This window comes from Labrus mixtus, chromosome 18 (genome assembly GCF_963584025.1).
Source record: "Labrus mixtus chromosome 18, fLabMix1.1, whole genome shotgun sequence".
Lineage (NCBI taxonomy): Eukaryota > Metazoa > Chordata > Actinopteri > Labriformes > Labridae > Labrus > Labrus mixtus.
This window is the reverse complement of record NC_083629.1, coordinates 14,094,624-14,115,524: the sequence shown is the minus strand read 5'-3', so window position 1 is coordinate 14,115,524 and position 20,901 is coordinate 14,094,624. Positions and strand designations below refer to the sequence as shown.

General features: G+C 41.5%; 2 protein-coding genes across 3 annotated transcripts; one reads left to right on the top strand and one right to left on the bottom strand.

The window, feature by feature from the left end:
* Window positions 1-1,700: 1,700 nt before the first annotated feature.
* On the top strand, window positions 1,701-14,343 carry tonsl (tonsoku-like, DNA repair protein). Its single transcript, XM_061063052.1, has 28 exons — window positions 1,701-2,210; window positions 2,324-2,419; window positions 3,804-3,946; window positions 4,130-4,313; window positions 4,423-4,552; window positions 4,736-4,907; window positions 4,983-5,097; window positions 5,191-5,342; window positions 5,475-5,627; window positions 5,903-6,028; window positions 6,122-6,320; window positions 6,405-6,460; window positions 6,560-6,649; window positions 7,143-7,215; window positions 7,328-7,491; window positions 7,895-8,018; window positions 8,116-8,357; window positions 8,481-8,967; window positions 9,060-9,262; window positions 9,734-9,843; window positions 10,209-10,365; window positions 10,448-10,526; window positions 10,623-10,930; window positions 11,656-11,827; window positions 12,052-12,227; window positions 12,325-12,398; window positions 12,625-12,758; window positions 13,778-14,343. The coding sequence occupies exons 1-28, from the start codon at window positions 2,183-2,185 to the stop codon at window positions 13,978-13,980; spliced, it is 4,350 nt and encodes a 1,449-aa protein (XP_060919035.1). The 5' UTR covers window positions 1,701-2,182; the 3' UTR covers window positions 13,981-14,343.
* Window positions 14,344-15,105: 762 nt separating this feature from the next.
* nkl.4 (NK-lysin tandem duplicate 4) lies at window positions 15,106-17,394 on the bottom strand. 2 transcript variants are annotated; one of them, XM_061062729.1, is made up of 5 exons: window positions 17,283-17,394; window positions 17,113-17,207; window positions 16,071-16,148; window positions 15,822-15,976; window positions 15,106-15,354 (listed from the first exon to the last, which is right to left on the bottom strand). In XM_061062729.1, the coding sequence occupies exons 1-5, from the start codon at window positions 17,362-17,364 to the stop codon at window positions 15,282-15,284; spliced, it is 483 nt and encodes a 160-aa protein (XP_060918712.1). In that variant the 5' UTR covers window positions 17,365-17,394; the 3' UTR covers window positions 15,106-15,281. The 2 variants fall into 2 exon arrangements, with proteins under 2 accessions (XP_060918712.1, XP_060918713.1); XM_061062730.1 differs by having other exon boundaries at window positions 17,125-17,207.
* Between the last annotated feature and the right edge of the window lie 3,507 nt (window positions 17,395-20,901).

Genomic DNA, 20,901 nt, shown 5'->3' with positions numbered 1-20,901 from the left:
AGTATTTAAGTGGCAGCCATGAAAAGAGCTCGTTGAATTCTGTTAATGGAAAGGAAAAGAGCTCCGAAGGCTGCCCTGGACAGTTCTTTACCTATTGTTCTTCCAGGGCGGTACGACATTCCTTACAGTATTTAAAATATATTTCAAGTGATGGACCATTTTGGTTGTTAACTGAAATATGCAATCATTAATGTGTGTGGATAAACACAAGTAGACATCAAGGTAAGCGTGAGCAGCTATTCTTGGGGCTTTGTAGCTTATATCTTAATTAAAATGACAACCTTGGTTATGAAGTCCTATTTTTCTCATGGTTATCAATTCTTAGCCTGCAAGAAACCTCACCGTTAGAAACAAGTATCTAAAATGAGCTATGAGTAGTCCTTCTTGGGAACTTTGTAGTTCAAGAGTGGAAACATCCACTGACACACAATTAAGGTAACTTGTGTAAGTGGAGTCAGGGTATCTCTGAATCCTCCTTTTGCATTTGTCTTAAACCTCAAGACTGTATTAATCAAGGTCAAGTCAAATTGTTGAGTATTGTGAGAAGATCACTCAAAGTGAAAGATGCTCTGTCCTCTTTGATTTTAAAAAGAGAAATCTGTAGTATTTCTGTAACTTGGGGCCACAACGAGCCCACATCCGGCATCATATCTGAATATGATGCAGAAAAATAAAGCAAGCTGTCACCACTTGGCAGGTAACACCTTATTGTTAGACAATAGAAAACAACATAAATACAAACTCTCCAGGGAACGTTTTAATGCTATCATTAATAACTAACAGATATGCCTTTGCTAGGGGCAAGATTAAAAATGAATTATTCAGTGTTACCTGGAGGCCGATAATGGTTCTGTTTTTAAAACGGTCTTTGGCATTTTCTATGGAACCATAATTTTTTGAATGTTTTTCAGGGCAACATACACAATGAAACACAACAAGAACATCTGTGATGTGCTTAAGTAAGGAATAAACATTGACCATGACAACCTATCAGATTGGATCTTTTTGAATCGACTGAATGCCTCACTGTTGCATTTTTGTATTTAACATGTTTCAAATTATTCAAATATTCTGAGGTGTTCTTTATTGTTTCATTTTATTTTTTTCCAGAAACGAAAGCCATATAGGCCTGTTAGCCTGGAGGACATTTATTTACAAAGACTTTTAAAACACCCACAAAAAGAATCTAATAAATTCCCTTTCTACGGCAATTTTCGTAAACTTTACATCCAATATGACAAAGAGGTTTAGACATGTCTGTTTTTAGACATATAGGTAATCTTACCTCTTCTTAATTTCCACCTGACTGAATTGATTTGGCCCCTTAATATTTGCAGTAATCATGAGGCCTACATGTTTGGCTACAACGTCACACTTGGCAACCGGAACAAACCACTTCTTGTTAATTCTGTTTGTGCTGTCTTTTCATTCACACTTTAACATGCTCCTAGCTTGTATTTAAGATTTTGTTCGGGATTTAACTGCACTAGACACACAAGTTGTCAAAATGTAACCGAAATACGCGTATCCGCTTGTTTCTGTGTGGAACTACGTCACAGGGTGCGGCTAGCCAATGAATTGCCCCTTTTTTTTTTTTTTTTTTTTACAATTCTTTTTTGTGCCCAGTATTTAATCTTGCAGGCAGATATGCACCAGTTTGTTGTTTCTGTTAAATGTACAGAAACCTAAACGAATGAAATGCGCGATGTTCCAGCTCAATTTTATAACAGATGATGTGGATTTCGAGCTGTGTTGGAAACACGACCTTTTAATCCTCGGAAAGGGGCGAACTGTTTGCCTGTAAGAACAACATCAGGGCATAATTTACTTCCTCATTCTGCAGTGAAGTCATTGGTTGGCGCAGCGGTGGCGGGGCTTTATGAAGTTTACTGTGCACTGTTAGCTGAAGTTATCTGATGTTTACTGAGTTGTTGTTGAATATGAAGAGATGTTTGGTTAGACACGACACACGATCGGATACTTAAATGACAGCGAGAGCAGAAGAATAGACGTAAATAAGTGAAAATGGTATGAAATTGTGATTTTGTTTTGGGTCGATCTATGTTTTGTCGGCTTTGCTTCATCTATCTATCGCTAAGCTAAAGTGAAGCGCGCTGCCTGTTTATATATTTACCATCAGCTGTGAGCTAGCTAGTTAGCACCGCTCAGAGGCAACTGGATAATGATGAGCTCTGCACGGGAGATTAAACGTAAGTGTTGGTTTACTAATGCATATATGAAGTAGGAAAGCTTTCTCAATCCCTCTCATTTAGATCGTTGACATTGTTAATGTGGAAAAGTACATTGTGTGATTGTTGCGCAGAGCTACAGAAAGCGAAGAGCAAAGCGCAGAGCAGCAACAACTTAAGAGAGGAAGCCAATATCTGCAATCATCTTGGGGAGCTGCTGTCCAGAAATGGTGAGTGTTTTAGAAGATGACCAGCATTAGTATGGATAGACCTCTTTGTCGAACACATCACCATGGGAAAACTTACAGCATCCATCCACATTTCTGACAACTTGGGAGCCAATCCTCACCTCACTACTTCCCGAACAACATAGTTCAAACCCCTGATATTCACTACCACAAATATAGACTCATACAAATACATACACACACATAAAGACGTACACACACACACACACACACACACACACACACACACACACACACACACACACAAAGACACACAACCTTTTTATTATTTTTTATTTTTTTCCTTTTTGTTTCCTTTCTGTATAACTATCACAACTTATTTATGAATTTATTTTCCTCTTACCATCAAATTTAATCTTTTTTTATTACTATTATTATTATTATTATTGTCTTTAGCCACCATTTCATTATGACCTATTTATTGATTTATTTCCTCCCCCCCCCCTTATATTCATATCATATTTATCATCATAAATTCTCATCACAGCCACTCTCATTTTTCATCAATCAATCAATTCAATCAACTTTTATTTGTATAGCGTCAACTCATAACAAGTGTTATCTCGAGACACTTTACAAAAAGCAGGTAAAAGACCTTACTCATTGCTATGTTACAAAAATCCGGCCTATCCATCATGAGCACTTTAGCAAAGCATTGATGCATTTCTTTTTATTTTTATTTATTTCTTTTCTCTTTCCCCAATCCAGATGATTGTCTGTTTTTCTTGTCTGTTTGCCTTGTTTTATTCGTCTCCCCTGTCTCCTACATACTTTTGTTCTTGTCATATCCCTCACTTGTCTTGTATTGTTCTGCATCACCTAATAAAAAAAAAAAAAAGATGACCAGCGTTAAGGTTTGTCTGTACTAAATAGTCGTTAATTTGACTGGATTTGTTATTTAATAAATACATTTTTATTGTGATAGTAAACTGCAGAACTATTTAATCATTCACAATATATGGAAGAGGATATGGCACTGACATAAATAATGACAGATTATAGGTTTTTAGAGAGACTGGATGAAATGATATGTGCAGATTGTGAAGAAATACAAGCAAAGAAGATGAACATAGACGTGTTTTTACAAGCATTACAGTGAATTTACTCAATCATCATCTCCTAAGCAAAGGGCAATACTGGCGAGATATAAGTAGTTATTTTAATCGGCATCTGCACAAATCTGAAGCCCAACAGTTATGAGTTAGATAACATTTGTGTTTCTTTTCTAACTCATTTGGATTCCTACTTTTAGTTGCAAAACCATAGTACTGTGGATCTCCCCCCCTCTCCCCCTTGTACTAACGTTTCGTCTTACTCATTTATTTCTTTGCGATATTTTGTCCTGTGCGGTCCTTGTCTATCTCAGGTGATTACGAGGCCGCCATAAGGGAGCATCAGCAGGAGCTGGCTCTGTCAGAGGTGCTCAACGATGTGATTGGACGAGCTGTAGCCAATCGAAAGATAGGAGAGTGCTACGCAGAGATGGGGAACATTGAAGCTGCTTTGAAAGTGAGGACAATTTTCTGCTTAAGTCAAAATGCCTGAAAAATGTCCTGTTCCCCCCTTTAATCCCGTTCTTAGAACTTCTCATTTGTAGTGATTTAAAAATAGTGCACAGCATTCAGACTCATATAAAGACATACACAGAGTTACTGAAGAATTTAAGATGTTGTATGTTCTCCTCTTCTTCAGCATCAGCGCTTTCACTTGGACCTGGCTCGCTCCGTCAGAGACCACGCTGAGGAGCAGAGGGCCCTGGCCACGATTGGTCGAACATACCTCTTCCGTTACGAATCGGACCAATCCAGGAACAGTTTGGAGCAAGCAGAGGACGCCTTCAGGAAGAGTCTTGCCATAGTGAATGACCGTCTAGAAGGTCTGCACTGTTTGATTATGTGCCTGTTTGGATCTAATTATATAGTGTTTATTTTTGTATTACCTGTCTGTTCTAACATCTAACCATACCCCTACCATTCTACATCTAGGGACTGTGTCGGGGCGGGAGATTAGTGAGATGAAGGCACGTCTATTCCTCAATCTTGGCCTGGTCTGTGATCATCTGGGGGAGACGAAACAATGCAGCGAGTTCATCCGTCGTAGTGTCTTTATTGCAGAGTGAGAGCGTACTAAATTATACTTCATTTTAACGTTGGAACTTGCAGAGGAAGGGGAAGATTCAAAACTGTAAATGTTCTTATTCTTCACTAACCGGGAACAGCAGGGACTTACAGTACCTAAATCAGAACTTTTCAAAAGTTTACCATAAAATGTTTATTATTGTGCTTTCTCTCTGTAAAGGAAGGGTCAGCTGCTGGAAGATCTGTACCGAGCAAACTTTAACCTGGGCAACATCTACTTCCGTAACGGTCAGAAGTCTAACGCTGTGCGTTGCCTGGAACAGGCCAAAGAGTGTGCGAGGAAGATCAAAGACAAGTTCAGCGAGAGCGAGTGCTTTCACTGCATTGGCAAGGTACGGGCTCTTTCCTGGCAAAGCTAATGCAGTTACAGTCCAGTTTAACCCGCTGACGTCGGCATTCATCCGCAGGTGCAGTTGTCTCTGGGGGATTTCGTAGCAGCCAGACGATCTCTGAAGAAAGCACTCTCGCTGGGTTCGCAGCAGCCAATGGACAGGCAGGCTGTGAAGAAAGCTTTTAAACATGGTAAAAGAGTTTGTGTCTTATTTTATATAGAGACAAAAAAGTGTTTCCCACAAACGCATCTGATTTGATGGTGTTACTGTTTTTATTTCTTAGCCGACCAAGGCTGTAAACTAGAGGAGGAGTTGGGGGAAGATCAGGGTAAAAGACTCGGTTCCCATCAGGCCGTCGGGCTGGCAGAGCAGCTTGGGGACCTTTACTGTAAGGTTGGCTGCTACAGCAAAGCTCTGGATGCATATCAAGCTCAGGTAATAAAACACAATTTACATTTCGATGTTTACTGTGACTAAACATGTTCACTGTATTTAAACTCCTTCAATCTCAGTTATAGTGTCTCCCCACTATTAAGTCTGTGGAGCTCTGCTGTGTTTGCGGTTTAGCTAAAGGGTGCTGAGGCAATGGGAAAGCCTGCGAGGGAGCAGGCCGTCATCCACGTGTCCCTGGCTGCGACCTACACAGACCTGAGACAGCATAGCAAGGCCGTGGAGCACTACAGACAGGAGCTGGCTCTACAACAGGGCAGCTCGACTGAGGTACACATGCATCATCTGCATCTTCACCCAACACCACCTTCTTCTAAATTGCTACAGAAACTATGATGTATCTGATGGATGAAAGATGAAGTATAGTTCCAGCTTTGTCACCTGTATGATTGTGGGAGAAGACTGAAGTTATTTGATTACAGACTTTGATTTAGCGTCTCTAATTTTCAAATATAATTTCCAATATTGAAGCACACTATAGAAAATCATTAACTAGATTATCCTGACTTGCATGTGGATTAATATCTTGTATTTGTCTACATCAGGAGTGCAGCACTTGGCTGAACATTGCAGCAGCTCAGGAGGAGAGCAGCTGTGCCTTTGAGGATATAAACAGCAGCTACAGTACGGCGTTACACTCCGGCCAGACATGTGGGCAGACCAGACTGCAGGTGAGAAGAAACAAGTGCTGATAATCTTTGAAAAAAGTTTGAAAAAAGATATTTATGGATACAGTAAATCTATCCTCGCTTTCCTTTCAACAGAAGCGCGTGCTGAGGCTCTGGCTGGCGTTCCAGAGACGACGCGGCTCCTCGGACGCAGACGACACTGAGGCGAGGCTGCAGGAGCTTTGTGCCGCTGAGGGCTGGAGCCCAGATGATAGCGACGGTGAGGGTGATGAAGAGGAGGAGATGGACAACAGTGAACCTCTGGATGACAGTGACGTCGTTCTCTCAGACTCAGGTAGACTGTCCTGTTCACATCTCCAATCAATCCATTCTGATATATAGTTGCTTAATGTTCGTCTTCTATTGATTCCGTGTCTAGATGACGACATGGAGGGCTATGACAAGATGGTATCAGGGAGGAGGAAGGCAGGACGGGTAAGTTATGTATCAGTTAGCACTTTGCACAAGCTAAAGATGATTGAAATGTCAGGGTTTTACACTCTGCCCTTTTTAAAGTAATTTTTTCTTCTCTAGTGGAACAAAAGGAACGAGAAGGGCGAGACGTCTCTGCACAGAGCGTGCATAGATGGAAACCTGAAGCAGGTCCAGTACCTGGTAGAACAGGTAAGAAAGAAATGCTTTCTGATGAAGGGCGACGGCCCGAAACGTTACATGTGGTGATAATTCCCACTAAAATTGAATTGGAGCAACTTCAGGTGTGCGGACTTAGTCTTTCTTTGACATGATGATGAGAGTGAAACGTTTTTTGTCCGGCACCCAGTACTTTTTGGATGTGTATGATATTTTTGTAAGAAAAAAATGCTGCACATTTTTCCCTTTTTTTTGTGGCCAAAAATGCAAAAAAAAAAAGATAAATGTAAACCAAATAACAAAGTAGGACTTCAGATGAGAGTAAAATCCTCAATCCACTGTAAAATATCTGTTCTGTGCTCAGTTGTTTTTTTGTAAAGTAAATTTTTAACAAGCTCAAGCTGCTTTTGCTTGAATCGTTTGTAGAGCGAGAAGCCACTTAAAAGATGAAAGAGTCCGTTAAAAGGCTGCCGACATTCACTGTAACATGAAACAACCTGGACTTGATATTATTTCTGATTGTCAGGGTCACCCAGTGAACCCAAGAGACTACTGTGGCTGGACTCCCCTTCACGAGGCCTGCAACCACGGTCACCATGGTAACTGATTCAATATGTATCATGTTTTTAAAGATGTAAATGTTAAAGAGAAAAGAAAAAGAAAATAACTCTGTTGCTAATCCTGTCTGGTTTTTTTTTCTCTCTCCTCCAGACATTGTGGCAGTGCTGCTGGAGCGAGGTGCTAACATCAACGACCCTGGCGGTCCCTTATGTGAGGGAGTGACTCCTCTCCATGACGCGCTCGCTTGTGGCAATTTACAAGTGGCAAGGCTCCTGGTTGAACGAGGGGCTTCTGTCACCCAACGCAACTCCAAGGTGTGTGAGGCCTCTGAGTGAAGTGGAGGAGCTGATTCAGTCATGGAACGTGTTGCTGCAGGAAAACTGTGTGAAACTCAGCAACTGTGGCATTATCATCCACATATATTTATCTGTTATTTCATTATTATCACTTCTGCTTCATTGTATGGAATAACTGAAGTTAAGGAGAGATCTGTTAGATAAATAGAATCATTTTCTCTAGACATACTGACATACTGGCAGTCAGTCAGGACACATTGTTTAAAAAAAACATTAATCTGACACTTTTATTCTTATTATTGGCGCATATCTAAAAGCATTTTCCCTGTTTTTTTCCGATCTTGCCTCACCTAGAAGAACTATTAATATCTGATTGTGGTTTATATTTCAAATATGTTATGCTTTCACCTTCCTCTGTCAGGGTGACTCGGCCATGGACACTCTGCGGTATTGGCAGAAGACATACAGCAGAGAGTTGGACCAGGACACCAGGCAGGAGTGCATCGCCACAGAGAGGCTGCTGAGGAAGGCGCTCGCAGGGGGAGGTGAGGCCTTTTCATCTTCATGCTGTTTAGCCTTCGTTTTGCCTTTTTTTTTAAAGAAAAATATTGCTTCACACATTTTAATCTCCGTCTCACACAGTGCCTGCTGCTGCGGCCCCGGCCAAGCCTTTCGATGCCCTGCAGGACAGCCAACTGTTTGATGCTGAGAACTCAGAGCCACTGTTGTCCTCTGGAGGGGGCTGTCCCCTCAGCCAAGACTGGCCCCAGACCAACAGGAAATCAGAGGTTAAGGAGGGACCTGCCAGCCCAAAACGATGGCAGATCAAACGCCCAACACAGCGGCTCAGAGCCAGAGGAACAGAGGCTGCTGTCCTGTATGGGGTAAAATCTGGAAAAATACCTTTTGATATGAAGTTAACATGCCTTATACTACATGATTTCAGACTGTGGCTTCTTTGATATCATGCTATTTGTTCATTCTTTATATTTAAAATCACATTTTAGAATAAAAGCAGTTCATCAGACGACACTGACTCTGAATACCCGGTCAGTCCTCTCCGTCCGGTCCGCCCTCGGCAAAGTTTCCCAGCAGCCTCGAGTCAAAAGGAAGTTCCCCCAAACAAGGAAGCCGACTCTGTCCCAACCTCGGGTCGGGAAAGTGTCAGGGAGGCTCCTCCACCGTGTGTCTTTGAACGGGACGAGTACCACAATGCAATTCGAGGGCTAGGCAGCGCCAAATCCCGTCTCCAGGGTCTAACTCAGCCTCAGATCTCCAGCACACCAGCGGTGTCATCCAGCAACAAAGCAGCGCTGGTCCCTGAAGAGGAGTATCTGGCCGACGACTGGCTGGAGGATGATTTGGAGGAATTCCAGCCGAAGAAGAAGAGGAGGCTTCGTGTGGAGCAGAATGGGATGAGAGGGGAGGATGTGGCCTTGTCTTCAGTAGGAAGAAGCCAAAACAGGCACTTTAACTCTGACACAGCCTCCAGAGGTAAGAATGCATTTTTTATTCATTTGTCAACCTTTCTTTGCTTCTTTTTTTTATTTTTTTATCTTCACTGTATGCCTTTTCTTTTTCCACAGTTCCTGCAGTTCCTCTCTCCTCCAGCAGGAGTCTCTCTATGAAAAAGAACCCCTCCTTGAAGCCTCACCAGGTGAAAATGACTCAGATGCCGGGGATGGTCCGGTTGGGCAGACGAGAGGTCAACAGGTCACACAGCCCCACGATTACTGATGACGAGGACATGAGAGCTGAGACACCTCCACCACCACAAATACACATCCAGGTGAGGAAGAATCTGTGTCCTATCCATTATTCTGAGGAGGGACAAGTGAAGGCATCTAGAAAAATACTCATCAAAGGGTTATCAGCCTTGGACTAAAGTTAATTTCTCATAAAATGACTTATTGTAGTCCGTATGTAATCAGTGCATGCAATACCACTTTCATCGAGAGAAAGACAACTTTGAGAATCGACGCCAGCTGACGTAGTCCAAGTGAACTTTTCAGGGTGTTCTGCTTGTCACACTGTTATCTTATTTAGCCAAAACGTCTCCCCTCCTCTACCCTCTCCTCCTTCTGTTCCTACAAGGGGCTTCACCAAACCTTTTTCTCCTATGCAGTAGAACTCCTTAAGACCTTTTTTGGAGGGTTTCGATTGTCCTGATCTTGTAACATTTGTGCATTTCACATTTTGATGGAGCACATATTTTAAGTCTCCATGCATCTTTTGAAACATTTTTGACAAATAATTTCAGCCTCCAGCACACACTCGCATGGTTGCACCGATGCCCACGTCAATGCCGCCACCGATCAGAATGAGGGTCAGAGTTCAGGAAGATGTTTTCCTCATCCCAGTTCCTCAAAGGTTGGTGTTGTATTCATTCATTTCATATTTCTTTTGAGCATGAATAGAAGAAAGAAAATACGAGGATCGAAAACAAGAATCCCTGACACAGAAAACGTACATCTAACTCACAGTGGATAACTAATAAATAGTTCTTGCCCAAAACAACTTGGGGAGGAGAATACCTATCAAATCGCCATTTTTTTTTTAATGGAGAAGAAAGAGTTTATGTTAAAGATGAATATTCAAGGTTTCAGATGCAGGGAAAACTTTCCTAATAAAGCAGCACATCATCATTTTACACAAGATGTGTACTGTCTCTAACAAATACGACAGACTGTAGTACTGATGTTTTTCCATGTTTTAATCCTCACACTGTGTTCTAGTGAGGCAGACTCCTGCACCGTGTCCTGGCTGTGTGAGCAGGCTGCTCAGCGTTACTATCAGAAGTGTGGACTCCTGCCCCGCCTCTCTCTGCAGAAAGAAGGGGCTCTGCTCTCCCCCCAGGACCTGCTGCTGGCTGTCCTACACACCAACGAAGAGGTGAGGACGAATGACTTCCATACTGTTGCGACATGACTTGATGTAGTCAGGACCGGATCATAATGGTGTATTTTAAATGTAGGTTCTGGCTGATGTTTGCTCCTGGAATCTTCCTCCTCTCCCTGAGCGCTACAAGAAGGCCTGTCAAAGCCTGGCAGTGGGTGAGCGTCACGCACAAAAACACACGTCCACATTTCTGAAATGATGCATGAGGTACGATCTTCTTGATTGTCGATTTCTGTTTTGTCTCCGTGCAGATGAGAACAAGCGCGTCACCCGGCTGTGCGAGGTGCAGGACGGGTCCTCCTCGCTGACGGTGTGCGGCCTCAGCTTGGCCCCGTCTTCCCTCAGCCCGCTCCTCCGTGCGCTCAAACTGCAGGCCAGCCTCACCGAGCTGCGCATTTCCGGCAACCGTCTACACGACAGCCTTCTCCCCGAGCTGGTCGCCACGACGATCACCATGCCGCGCCTTCGGCTGCTGGACATTTCTGCCAGTCACATTACGGGGGAGGGGCTGGAGAAGGCGGTGAACGCTTTGAACGGACACAGCCATCCTGCATTCCCGGTAAAAAAGCTCAGCTGGAGGAGCCTGGTCACTTTTTAATTTGTGTTTATTTTTTATTTTTTTGTCATTTTGCTTCTCAAACCTCTGTAACCATCAAACTACAATGCAGGAAAAAATAATTTGTGTGTGAAACAACTTTTTTTCCTGGGTCACTGTCCTACTTGACGTTGTTTGAGATGTTATCTGTGGATACACGTTGACATTTGTTCTACAAACACATTTCAGTGTTTATTTGTTGCACTGTGTTGTCGATATTTTTAGGAATAGATAACTTAACATCTTAAAGGACAAAGCTCAAACCACCAATGTGACAAAGATTAAGCGGTGGTTTAGAAAATGTTCTTGTTAAAATGTCAACTGATGGCCTTTGCCGGTGGGCCACATTGCACTTAGAATATCTTACACTCCATTAAAGGCAGTCAGATCATTAGTATGTGAAGAAAGCAGTCTGAAGTGTGCTGCAGTCTGTTAAAGTCGTCATGACACCTTTGTTAGTGTGACTTGCACCTGATATCACAACTCCTCCCTGTTTGTTCCTGTTAATGTGTCACTAACCAAAGTGTGGAAGAAAAAAAAAAAACTCATCACGTCAACCACCATGCACATTTACTCTGTCACCTCTGAGAATCCTGAGAACGACGGGTCACATGCGGGCATTTAAAGATCAATTAGAAGAGTTGTCATTTGTTCAGATTCGCTGTTTGTGTTTGTCTCCTGTCCCGCAGTGTCTGGAGGAGCTGAACCTCAGTATGAACCCGCTGGGTGATGGTGTCTCTGAGTCCCTGTCCTGTCTGCTCTCCTGCTGTCCTCTGTTAGCCAAACTGTCCCTGCAGGCCTGTGGCTTCACTGCTCGCTTCCTGCAGCAGCATCGACTGCTGCTAGCAAGTGCTCTAACAGGTAACTCCGGCCAGCAGAGGCAGCGTTGAGCTTCATCTAAAGCCACATGTTCAGATAAGGGATGAGTGCATTTGAGGGATGAAGTTGTGTTTGCTGTTAGAATCATTGAAAAGGATATATGGAGAGACCCACAGTCCAACAAAGAATCTATTTCAGCTTCTTTCTTTTTTTTTTAAGATGTTTAAAATTAGAGAAATCATAAATGATATCCTCATTTCTTTCAGGGACAGGCCACCTGAAAACACTGTGTCTATCCCACAATGCACTTGGCTCCACTGGCTTTGAGCAGGTTTTGAAGACTCTGCCTCTCCACTGTCTTACACACCTGGACCTGTCTGCTGTCCGCAGGGGTCCTGCTGACGCCCCTTCACTGGAACACCTCACAAATATCCTCTCTCAAGTAAAAACACGCAAATTATATTTACACACAAACAATGACCAACTAGTGTTCTTTAGCAGCAGTACAGTACAAAGAAAACATTTGTCTTTTCTTGCAGGATGAGTGTTCACTGACCCACCTGAGTCTGGCAGCAAACGGGTTGACAGACAGCAGTGTAGCCACCTTGGCCAGGTGTGTGTGTGTGTGTGTGTGTGTGTGTGTGAGTGAGTGTGTACTACGTCTGCACTTTGCTGCGTAGACATGTATGGGTGTAGTTTCAGTCTAATGATATCTTTTAAGGGTTAGTGATGACATGTTGTTATTTTGGGTATTTCTTTTAGACATTTCTGTGATTTTCATATAATTTGCCTTCCAGTGTCCTTGTGAAGTGTCACAACTGTTTGGTTCTCCCCTCCAGGTGTCTTCCTTCATGTCGGTCACTGGTGAGTCTGAATCTGTCAGCGAACCCGTCTGTAACATCAGCAGGACTATACAACATCCTGAACGCTCTCAGAGAGGCTGGTCGCCCTCTGACCCTTCTAGACATACAAGGTATGTATACACACGAGTATGTGTTGGGCACCTTACTGAAAATGTGTTGCAGTTACTACTATCAAAAAGTAACTGAGTTATAAACGGAGTTACTGCTTATAAAAGTAACTAGTTACTGGGGTTACAATCCTCATATATTAATGTTCACATTATTTAGTCTTACTGTAGCAAACCGGTGCTGTGACAAGGTGTAGGTATTTTACCGATTAGCTTTCTGAAGGCAACAGACTCAACAGCTGGTATAAAGCTCGTCCCCGTCAACCTACCTGTCTATCAGTCTACATTCCGGCTTACACATCGTGGCGCAGGCGGTGTTTTAAATCAAGCCAGGTGTTTGTATGCTTACGTGATCCGCAGCACGGGGCTCTCCGACAGTTAGTTTGGTAGACGCGTGTTGTAGTTTTGCTCGGCGCTGCGTTCTTGTGAGAGAAGTTTTGAGATGTGAGGCTGTGCGTAATATTCCTATTGAACTCCCAGGGTGTTTTTGTTCAGTATGCAGGCTGTGGTCAGTTTGCTGTTAGATGATTTGGGGTAGTAGACAGTAGTGTTGGGACAACAAGTTTACATTTTCAAATTCCGGAATGCCTCCATAGATTTGTGTAATTGGGTTTTGTGCGGAGGAGGTGCAGAGTCATTAATCTTAGTTTTAAGCAAATGGAACCTTGAAGCTTTTTTTTTCATTGCGAACATAGAAGATGAAGGAAGTGTCTGTATGTCCTTCAAATGAACAGAAAGAGGGGAAAAGCAAAACGATGCTGTTTATTGTTCAGGTTGGACTAGTTCTGAAATCTGATTTATGAGATAAAGGTGCATGATTTGTCCAAATCCCTTCAGGTTCCTGTATTCACACACTCTTTGATTATCATTTTGTGTTTAAGGTATCTTTTTTACAAAGTTTAATTTCTGAGGAGATAGAGAAGGAATTAAGCCGAATGACAGAAATCACTACTTAAAGCTTGCTCTAAATTACAAATCTGCACATTGAAACACTGAACTGGAGCTTGTTGCTTCTCCCTCAGGCTGTCAGGTGTCCGGCCCCTGGGACAGTGAGGGTCTGGATGGGTTGTCAGAGCTGGTCCAGGATCTGCGTCTCTGCTCTCAGGGACTCAATAAACTGGACCGTCAGGCCTTAAAGCAGAGCTGGGACATCAGTCGCTCTCATCACGGACTCTTCGTCGATCGAAACGGGAAGTTCCTGCTCTCTGCTGCGGCCTCCTCGTGAAGACAGGAAAATAGAAATGAGCTCCAGATAACAGCAGGACTCCCTCATCTGACACTGAATTATGAGCCATGTGACATCAGAAGATAATAGTTTTATAAATGAGAACATACTTAAATTACTATTCGCTTTAGGTTTGGTTCAGTTGGCAGTGAACGCTTGAGGCTGCATGCTGACTCGTCAAAAGTAGCACACACACTTGTAGAAATCTTCTATGTTTCTTGTGTTTGTAAACCTTATTTATATATACCTGTGTATGTACAGTATGTTAGCTGTGTGTTTGTGTCAGGATGCCATTTGTTGTCCTCAACCAGCTGAACTTTTGTATGATTTGATTTAGAAAACTATTAAAGTGACTTAACATTTCTTTAGTCCTTCAGTGGCCCCTTCTTCATCCGTTCATGTTCAACAAAACAATCAGAATTCTACCTCTCAAACACAACATTCAACCTTTTGCACTTGAGCACACACATTTGTCAGCGTCTAAAAGGGGACATGTTGATGCCATTGTTGCGCAATCCAACAAGCTGTGAACGAAAAACTCCCACTTTCAGGAAGCCTGTTGACAGCACCAAACAACACTCGACCTCTTTACTCGTAAGTGCTCAGTGTTTGGAGGCTTTCACTTGTCACTGTTGTCTGTAACAGTTGAACTGATGTGGAGAAATGAACATTTTTCAGAGAAGTTCGATTACAACAAAAAACAGCTGTTTTTCAGTTGGTATTAGTGTCACTGCAGTCACTGGTATTGTCAGCCGTGAATTCTTACTGATAATGTTGAACCTGAAAGATTGTCCCCGTTTAAGTATAAAATCATCATGTTGACTGGATTTTTGGCTTTTTATGTAACTTGACAGACTTAATGGAGGTTTTTTGTTTGATTCATTTTTTTGATTCGTAAAAAAGTTTAGAAGTCCAGGTTTTAGTCTCTGAGTAGCCTCGATCTACAGAGGTGCATTTAATCATTGAATTAAAAACTGGAGTCAGGGCGCCGAAAGCCTGGTGGTTAGGACGTGCAGCCCATGTATGGAGGCTTTAGTCATCATTGCTGAATGTCACACCCCGCTCTCCTCATCATTTTCAGACACTTTGTGAAACTGACCCACAAGGAATCTTCATGCAAATAGAAAATGCAAACATTTATTGAAATGAACACAACAGTTACTGCAGAGTAAATGAAAGTACAAGACAAAGTGTAACACAGTGAAGGCACAGACAGAAAGTTTCAGCTGGTTCCTGCCGCAAACATTTGTGGTTTCTCTTGCAACTAATGAGTAGATAATTTATTCAGCATGCAAACCGCATCAGGGATAATCATTGGCTTCGGATGATGAGTCCTCCATTTCAACGAAGCGCAGGCTCCACAGCTCCTTGGGTCTAAAGAGAACACATGAGATACACGTTAATGAATAACGAAGTCATATAAAGAATGTCCCCTGTCAGCAGTATTTAAAAATATACCAATTTATTTTTCATAGTGATGTATTACTTTAATATCATTTTGACTACTTCCTACAGTGATGTCAACTTTGTGTGTCGTGTTTTTTAATTTTATGTCATACACAGATTTTTTGGACGTTTAATCTTTTCTGGAAAGGGACTGAATCTGTCAGGTATTTTAACAAGCTAATTTTTCCTCTGAATTTTGTATTTCATATACAGTATAACAAATAATATAACTTAAGGAGTAACATTTTTGTTTTCCAGGGCTGTGAAGTTTTCTTGAAAGAAAAGGACGCTTTATTCCTGAACAGTTGCTTCATTGTGAATTATTAATGTGGATGGACATATTTTAGGTGCTGTAAAAAACACTGTTATGTAACAGACCGGCTGTTAGAACTCACTTGCAGGCTCCAGTGTTGACACAGATGGTCTTCACATCATCAGTGGTGGTGAGCTCCTCGATCAGCTCGCCCAGGTGTTTCTTCACAAAACGGCGACACAGAGATTTTAAGATGCCAATTTCCTCGCAGCAGGACAGCAACTTAGCTTTCACGCGCTGTAGAGGTAAAAATGACTTTATTAGCTGTTCCATAATGCAAAAATGAAAGCCTGCTGAGTGGGCTGTCAGTCTGTGACACATTTTATTTTACCTCTGCAGTGCCGTTGTGACTCAAAGCTTTCTTCACCTTGTTTAAGGTCCACTTGCACACCCAGCAAACACCGGGAAGCTGCAGATCAAAGGGATACATTCAACACTGAGCACAGGTACAAGTACTGAAAATGATACTGTACATGATGGACAACTTATACATGCTTATTAACATGCTATCATTTAGTTGTGAGCATGTATTCAGATGGGGAAATGTGTTCATGTTGGTCACTATGACAACTGATGAGAAATATCTAAACATTGTTCAACACCTCATAAATAAAAAGCATCTTAACAGCTTAAAATACGACTTTGTAATCAGACACAAAGTTCTTCATTTAAACCCCTGAAAAATGCTTCAATATCTTTTATGTTGAGCGTAACTGTATTGCTTTAAATGCTCCCTACGGGATCAAGTAAAGTGTTATTATTTTTAATATAAATCCAAACCTCAAAACCCTTTTTTAAAATAATCCAATTAAGTCTCATCTTATCTTGTCAGTGACCAATATATATATATATATTTTTGTTATTTAACCTTTATCTTCATCATTTTAACATCTGCAGTGTTTCTTTGCAAACTATCAGGTAAAAAAAAAGATGTTCATGTCTTTTATTGTCAGTAGTTTTAGAAGCCTTGTGTTTAACAATGAAACGGCAAATTCCTATTTCCTGTGTAGTTCATCACCCTGTCTGCGTTGACTCTGTTTCACTTCTATAATGAACAGAGAATAGTTTTTGTTCAAGCTGCTTACACATTGTTTTGCGTAGGTAATAATGATCTCATTTTAGAATATGTCATACTAAATTAATCTGAGGGTCTTTTTTCTTCTTTTTTCTAAATTTGTGCTTTTATTTCTTTTATTTGGGCCTTTTTGAAGTTATTGGATAGGGCTGCTGAAGAGAGAGAGTGGAGGATGACGTGGGCATGCACTAATAGCTCATCTATCTGCTGCCTACTAAATGAGTTCTTTTCATTTGAACTCTTTATAGAGATTTGCTTCTATATTTTACTTTAGTTGTATTGTGAACGCAGAACGTACACTCTTACTCACCGAGATGTCCACATCCACATCCACCTGCTGATGTTCCTGATCATCAATGTTGACCTCTAAACTTGCACCGTGAACCGTCCACACTAGAGATAAGAAAGAAAAAAGTTAAAGCTTACAAAAGGACACAATAAGGACATTTTTTAAACACCTGAACACACCTGAACATGTCCCCAGAATGCACATGAGAAGAAGGACTGAAGATGCTTCCATTGTTGCAGTGCTCCCGGAGTGTGTTTGCATGTGCTGATAACACACTTTTTATACACAGCAGAGGTTGGGGGGGCTTCAAGGTCAACACTGTCAAAGCCTCCACAGTAGGAAACGCAAACCACAAGCCTCCTCTAACAACAGATCTGAACCTCTCAGGTGGTTTTGTTGGGCTCACACAAAAACTTCTTCACACTACCACCGTCACATTTTCCTGTCACAATAGCACACACCACAGTCACAAATGAATCTTACCTATCTTATTGTCAGCGACAATTCTGAGAAAAACAATACATTTGAATCCCTTCGTCATCTGGGCTAGCTGAATATCTTTATAAATGTTTAATTCTTTGAGATAATAATGAATGACATCAAACTTGAAACATTTGAATCTTTTATGTGGCCTAAAAATGGAAACTCATTCAAAGGTGATCACATAGAAGAAATACAATAGGTTTAGGCCTACCATGTGGTAAGGAAATGTAAAGAGCAATAACCCTGTCATGTTAATAATGTTAATCTGAAGCAACATGATAGTAACCTAGCTTAGCATACTAAGGTTAGCCTTGTTGGATCCAAATGTAAGTAATTCAACTACCAGCACTCCTGAAGCAAACAAATGAACATGATGCACATGCAGTGGTGTAGTGCAGGGTATACGCAGGTATACTGCGTATACCCACTTATTTTTCAGCCTCCATATAGGTTATACCCACTTCTACATGTTCTCTGATTCTAACATTGATTGATTGGCAATTTTTGTGAAGGGATGACCCTCCTTACTCTGTCTCTAATTGGCTAGTATGCACTAATGAAAATATGCAAGAGTGGTTTACATGTAAATGTTCATAACAAAGGCCATGTATTCTCTGCTAGGCGGGTCACTTAAATAAATTTGGTGGAAAAATTGAGAGTATACGCACTTTTTAAAGCACCACTACACCACTGTGCACATGGTGTTTTTAAGATAAACGTATTACACAGTGTGCAGCATGCACCATGTTCAGTCCAAATTTGTTGTCTGAAAGCGAAGGCAAAAAACATTGCATACATTTGTACATTTGGACTTTTTTAGGTGGCTGGAACATGTGTTGCTACAAGCCCCGCCCACAGTGGTAGGTTGATCCAACCACACAGTCTTTGGTGTGTAGATTTTAGCCTTCTTTGGACAAAGTAGAAGTCGACATCTTGTCTCTCATCCTATACAGTACGTGTGTTTTTTTTTTAACAAAATGCTATCACTTAACCAAAAAATGTATCACTCAGAGAATGTTTGCTCTGGAAAATGCCATCTGGCATTTCTTTCAGGCATAAGAAAAAACAACTATAGAAATACGTCTTGTTTGTATATCAAATAGAGGCATCATTATTTTTGTATTAATAAGCAACAAATACGTATTCACAGGAGCTTTAGCTTTAATCAAGCTTTAAACAAATGAAATCAGTTGCAGTTCAAGAATTCACTTAAGTTATAATGTCCAATGGCACCACATGTAGATATTCAACCATTTACAGAAAACTTTATTGCAAATACAAAAACAAGACAACAAGTACACTGGAAAAGCTTCCACACTTCTGCTAAGCTTCAGTGTGAGCTCATAGACAGGTGTGGGCTTTTTTTTTTACACATTCTAAGTTTATCATGTATAGATGCTTCAGACCCACTGTTAGCTAGGGCGTCAATCACTTTGTCTTGGTACTTTCTGACGCTTTTCTTGCAGCCAGATCTGATGAGACTGATTTTCACTCCATTGCAGGTGTTGTTCAGCATGACAAATAAAATCTCTGACATAAGCACTTACAATGGAAACCTTTTTTCAGCATTTATAGTCATCTTTGTCTTATTCAGTGACTCAGATATCTCCAAGTGATATAAATAAACATTCATAAAGCATCATGTAAAGTATTTTAGCTCCTTTACAATCATTGTTTTATGTTCAAATACTAAAGTGACCGAAATAGAGCCATATGTGGAGAGGAGAAAAAGGTTGGAAATCTTCTCTGTGCCATTTATTCTCTACCTAAACTATGTCTGTTTAAGTGTTTACAGCGTTACAGGACTTTACAGACTTAATCAAAGGGGAATATAAGTTAACTGGGACAAAATCACTTAATTTTCAAACAGACTGCGCCGTTTGATACTTAAGACCAAATTGTATATTTTCATAGGCCCCTGTTTTTTTAAGCATATTTTGTTTAGTTTTCATAAAGAAAAAAGTCAAAATGTTGTGCTGAACAGAAGTAAACCATGCATACGGGGTCAAGACAAACATAAAATGATCCTGAACTATGGAGGTTTGTTAAATACTTTCATTATAGTGAGCCTCACTGACTTTGTCTATGAAACATCATTGTTTTATTTGTATTCATACCTTTGAGTGATCACTGACCAGCTTCTTCTTCACTTTGTTCACGATGAACTTACAGGCCCTACAAGAGCCTGGGAATGGTCCCAGTTGTGATGATATGAAACTAATTAGATTGATGAATCTCGTATATCAGGTTTTATGTACGTGTCTTTCAGTTTCTCACCTCCTCTGTATGGTGGTCTGCTCTCTTTCCTTACTGAGATATGAAACCCCCCTCCTCAGTTTGAACCTCCAGAAGCTCCAACGACTTCACAGCACCTTAAAGACAAATATGTGTCAGAAAACACTTGACTTACGTGTCAATCAATCAATCAATGTTCTGGCAAGCCGTCAACCGACCATCTCGAGGAGCCTAGGAGAGCTCAAGAGCTCCCAGGAAAGTAGGTGGTTAGTGACTGAGATTTATAGATAGATACATGCAGTAATATGATGTACTGTATATGCAGAGAGAGAGAGAGAGAGAGAGAGAGAGGAGCTCAGGGTGCCAGTTCCCCGGGTAGTCTAAGCCTATAGCAGCATAACTAAGAACTGGTCTACACCAGCACCAGCCCTAACTATAGGATTTATCAAAAAGGAAAGTTTTAAGTCTATTCTTAAAAATACAGACTGTGTCTGCCTCCCGGACCCCGGCTGGAAGGCGGTTCCAGAGGAGAGGAGCCCGATAACTGAAGGCTTTACCCCCCATAGTACACTTGGAGACTGTAGGTACCACCAGCAGGCCTGCACTCCGGGACCGCAACGCTCTCGAGGGACAGTACGGCACTAGTAGCTCCTTCAGGTAAGATGGTGCCTGGCCATTTAGAGCTTTGTAGGTGAGAAGAAGGATCTTGAATTCTATTCTAGACTGTATAGGGAGCCAGTGCAGAGAAGCCAAGACAGGAGTGATGTGGTCCCATTTCCTAGTTCTAGTCAGTACACGAGCTGCAGCATTCTGGACCAGTTGAAGAGTCTTTAGAGATTTGCCAGAGCACCCTGACAAAAGAGAGTTACAATAATCCAGTCTGGAGGTAACAAATGCATGAACTAGTTTTTCTGCATCACTTTGCGACAGGATATTCCTGATCTTGGATATATTACGAAGGTGAAAGTAGGCTGTTCTTGAAACTTGACTGATGTGAGAGCTAAAAGACATATCTTGATCAAAAAGAACTCCTAGATTCCTAACAGTGGTGCTAGATGCCAGGCTGATGTCACTAAGGAC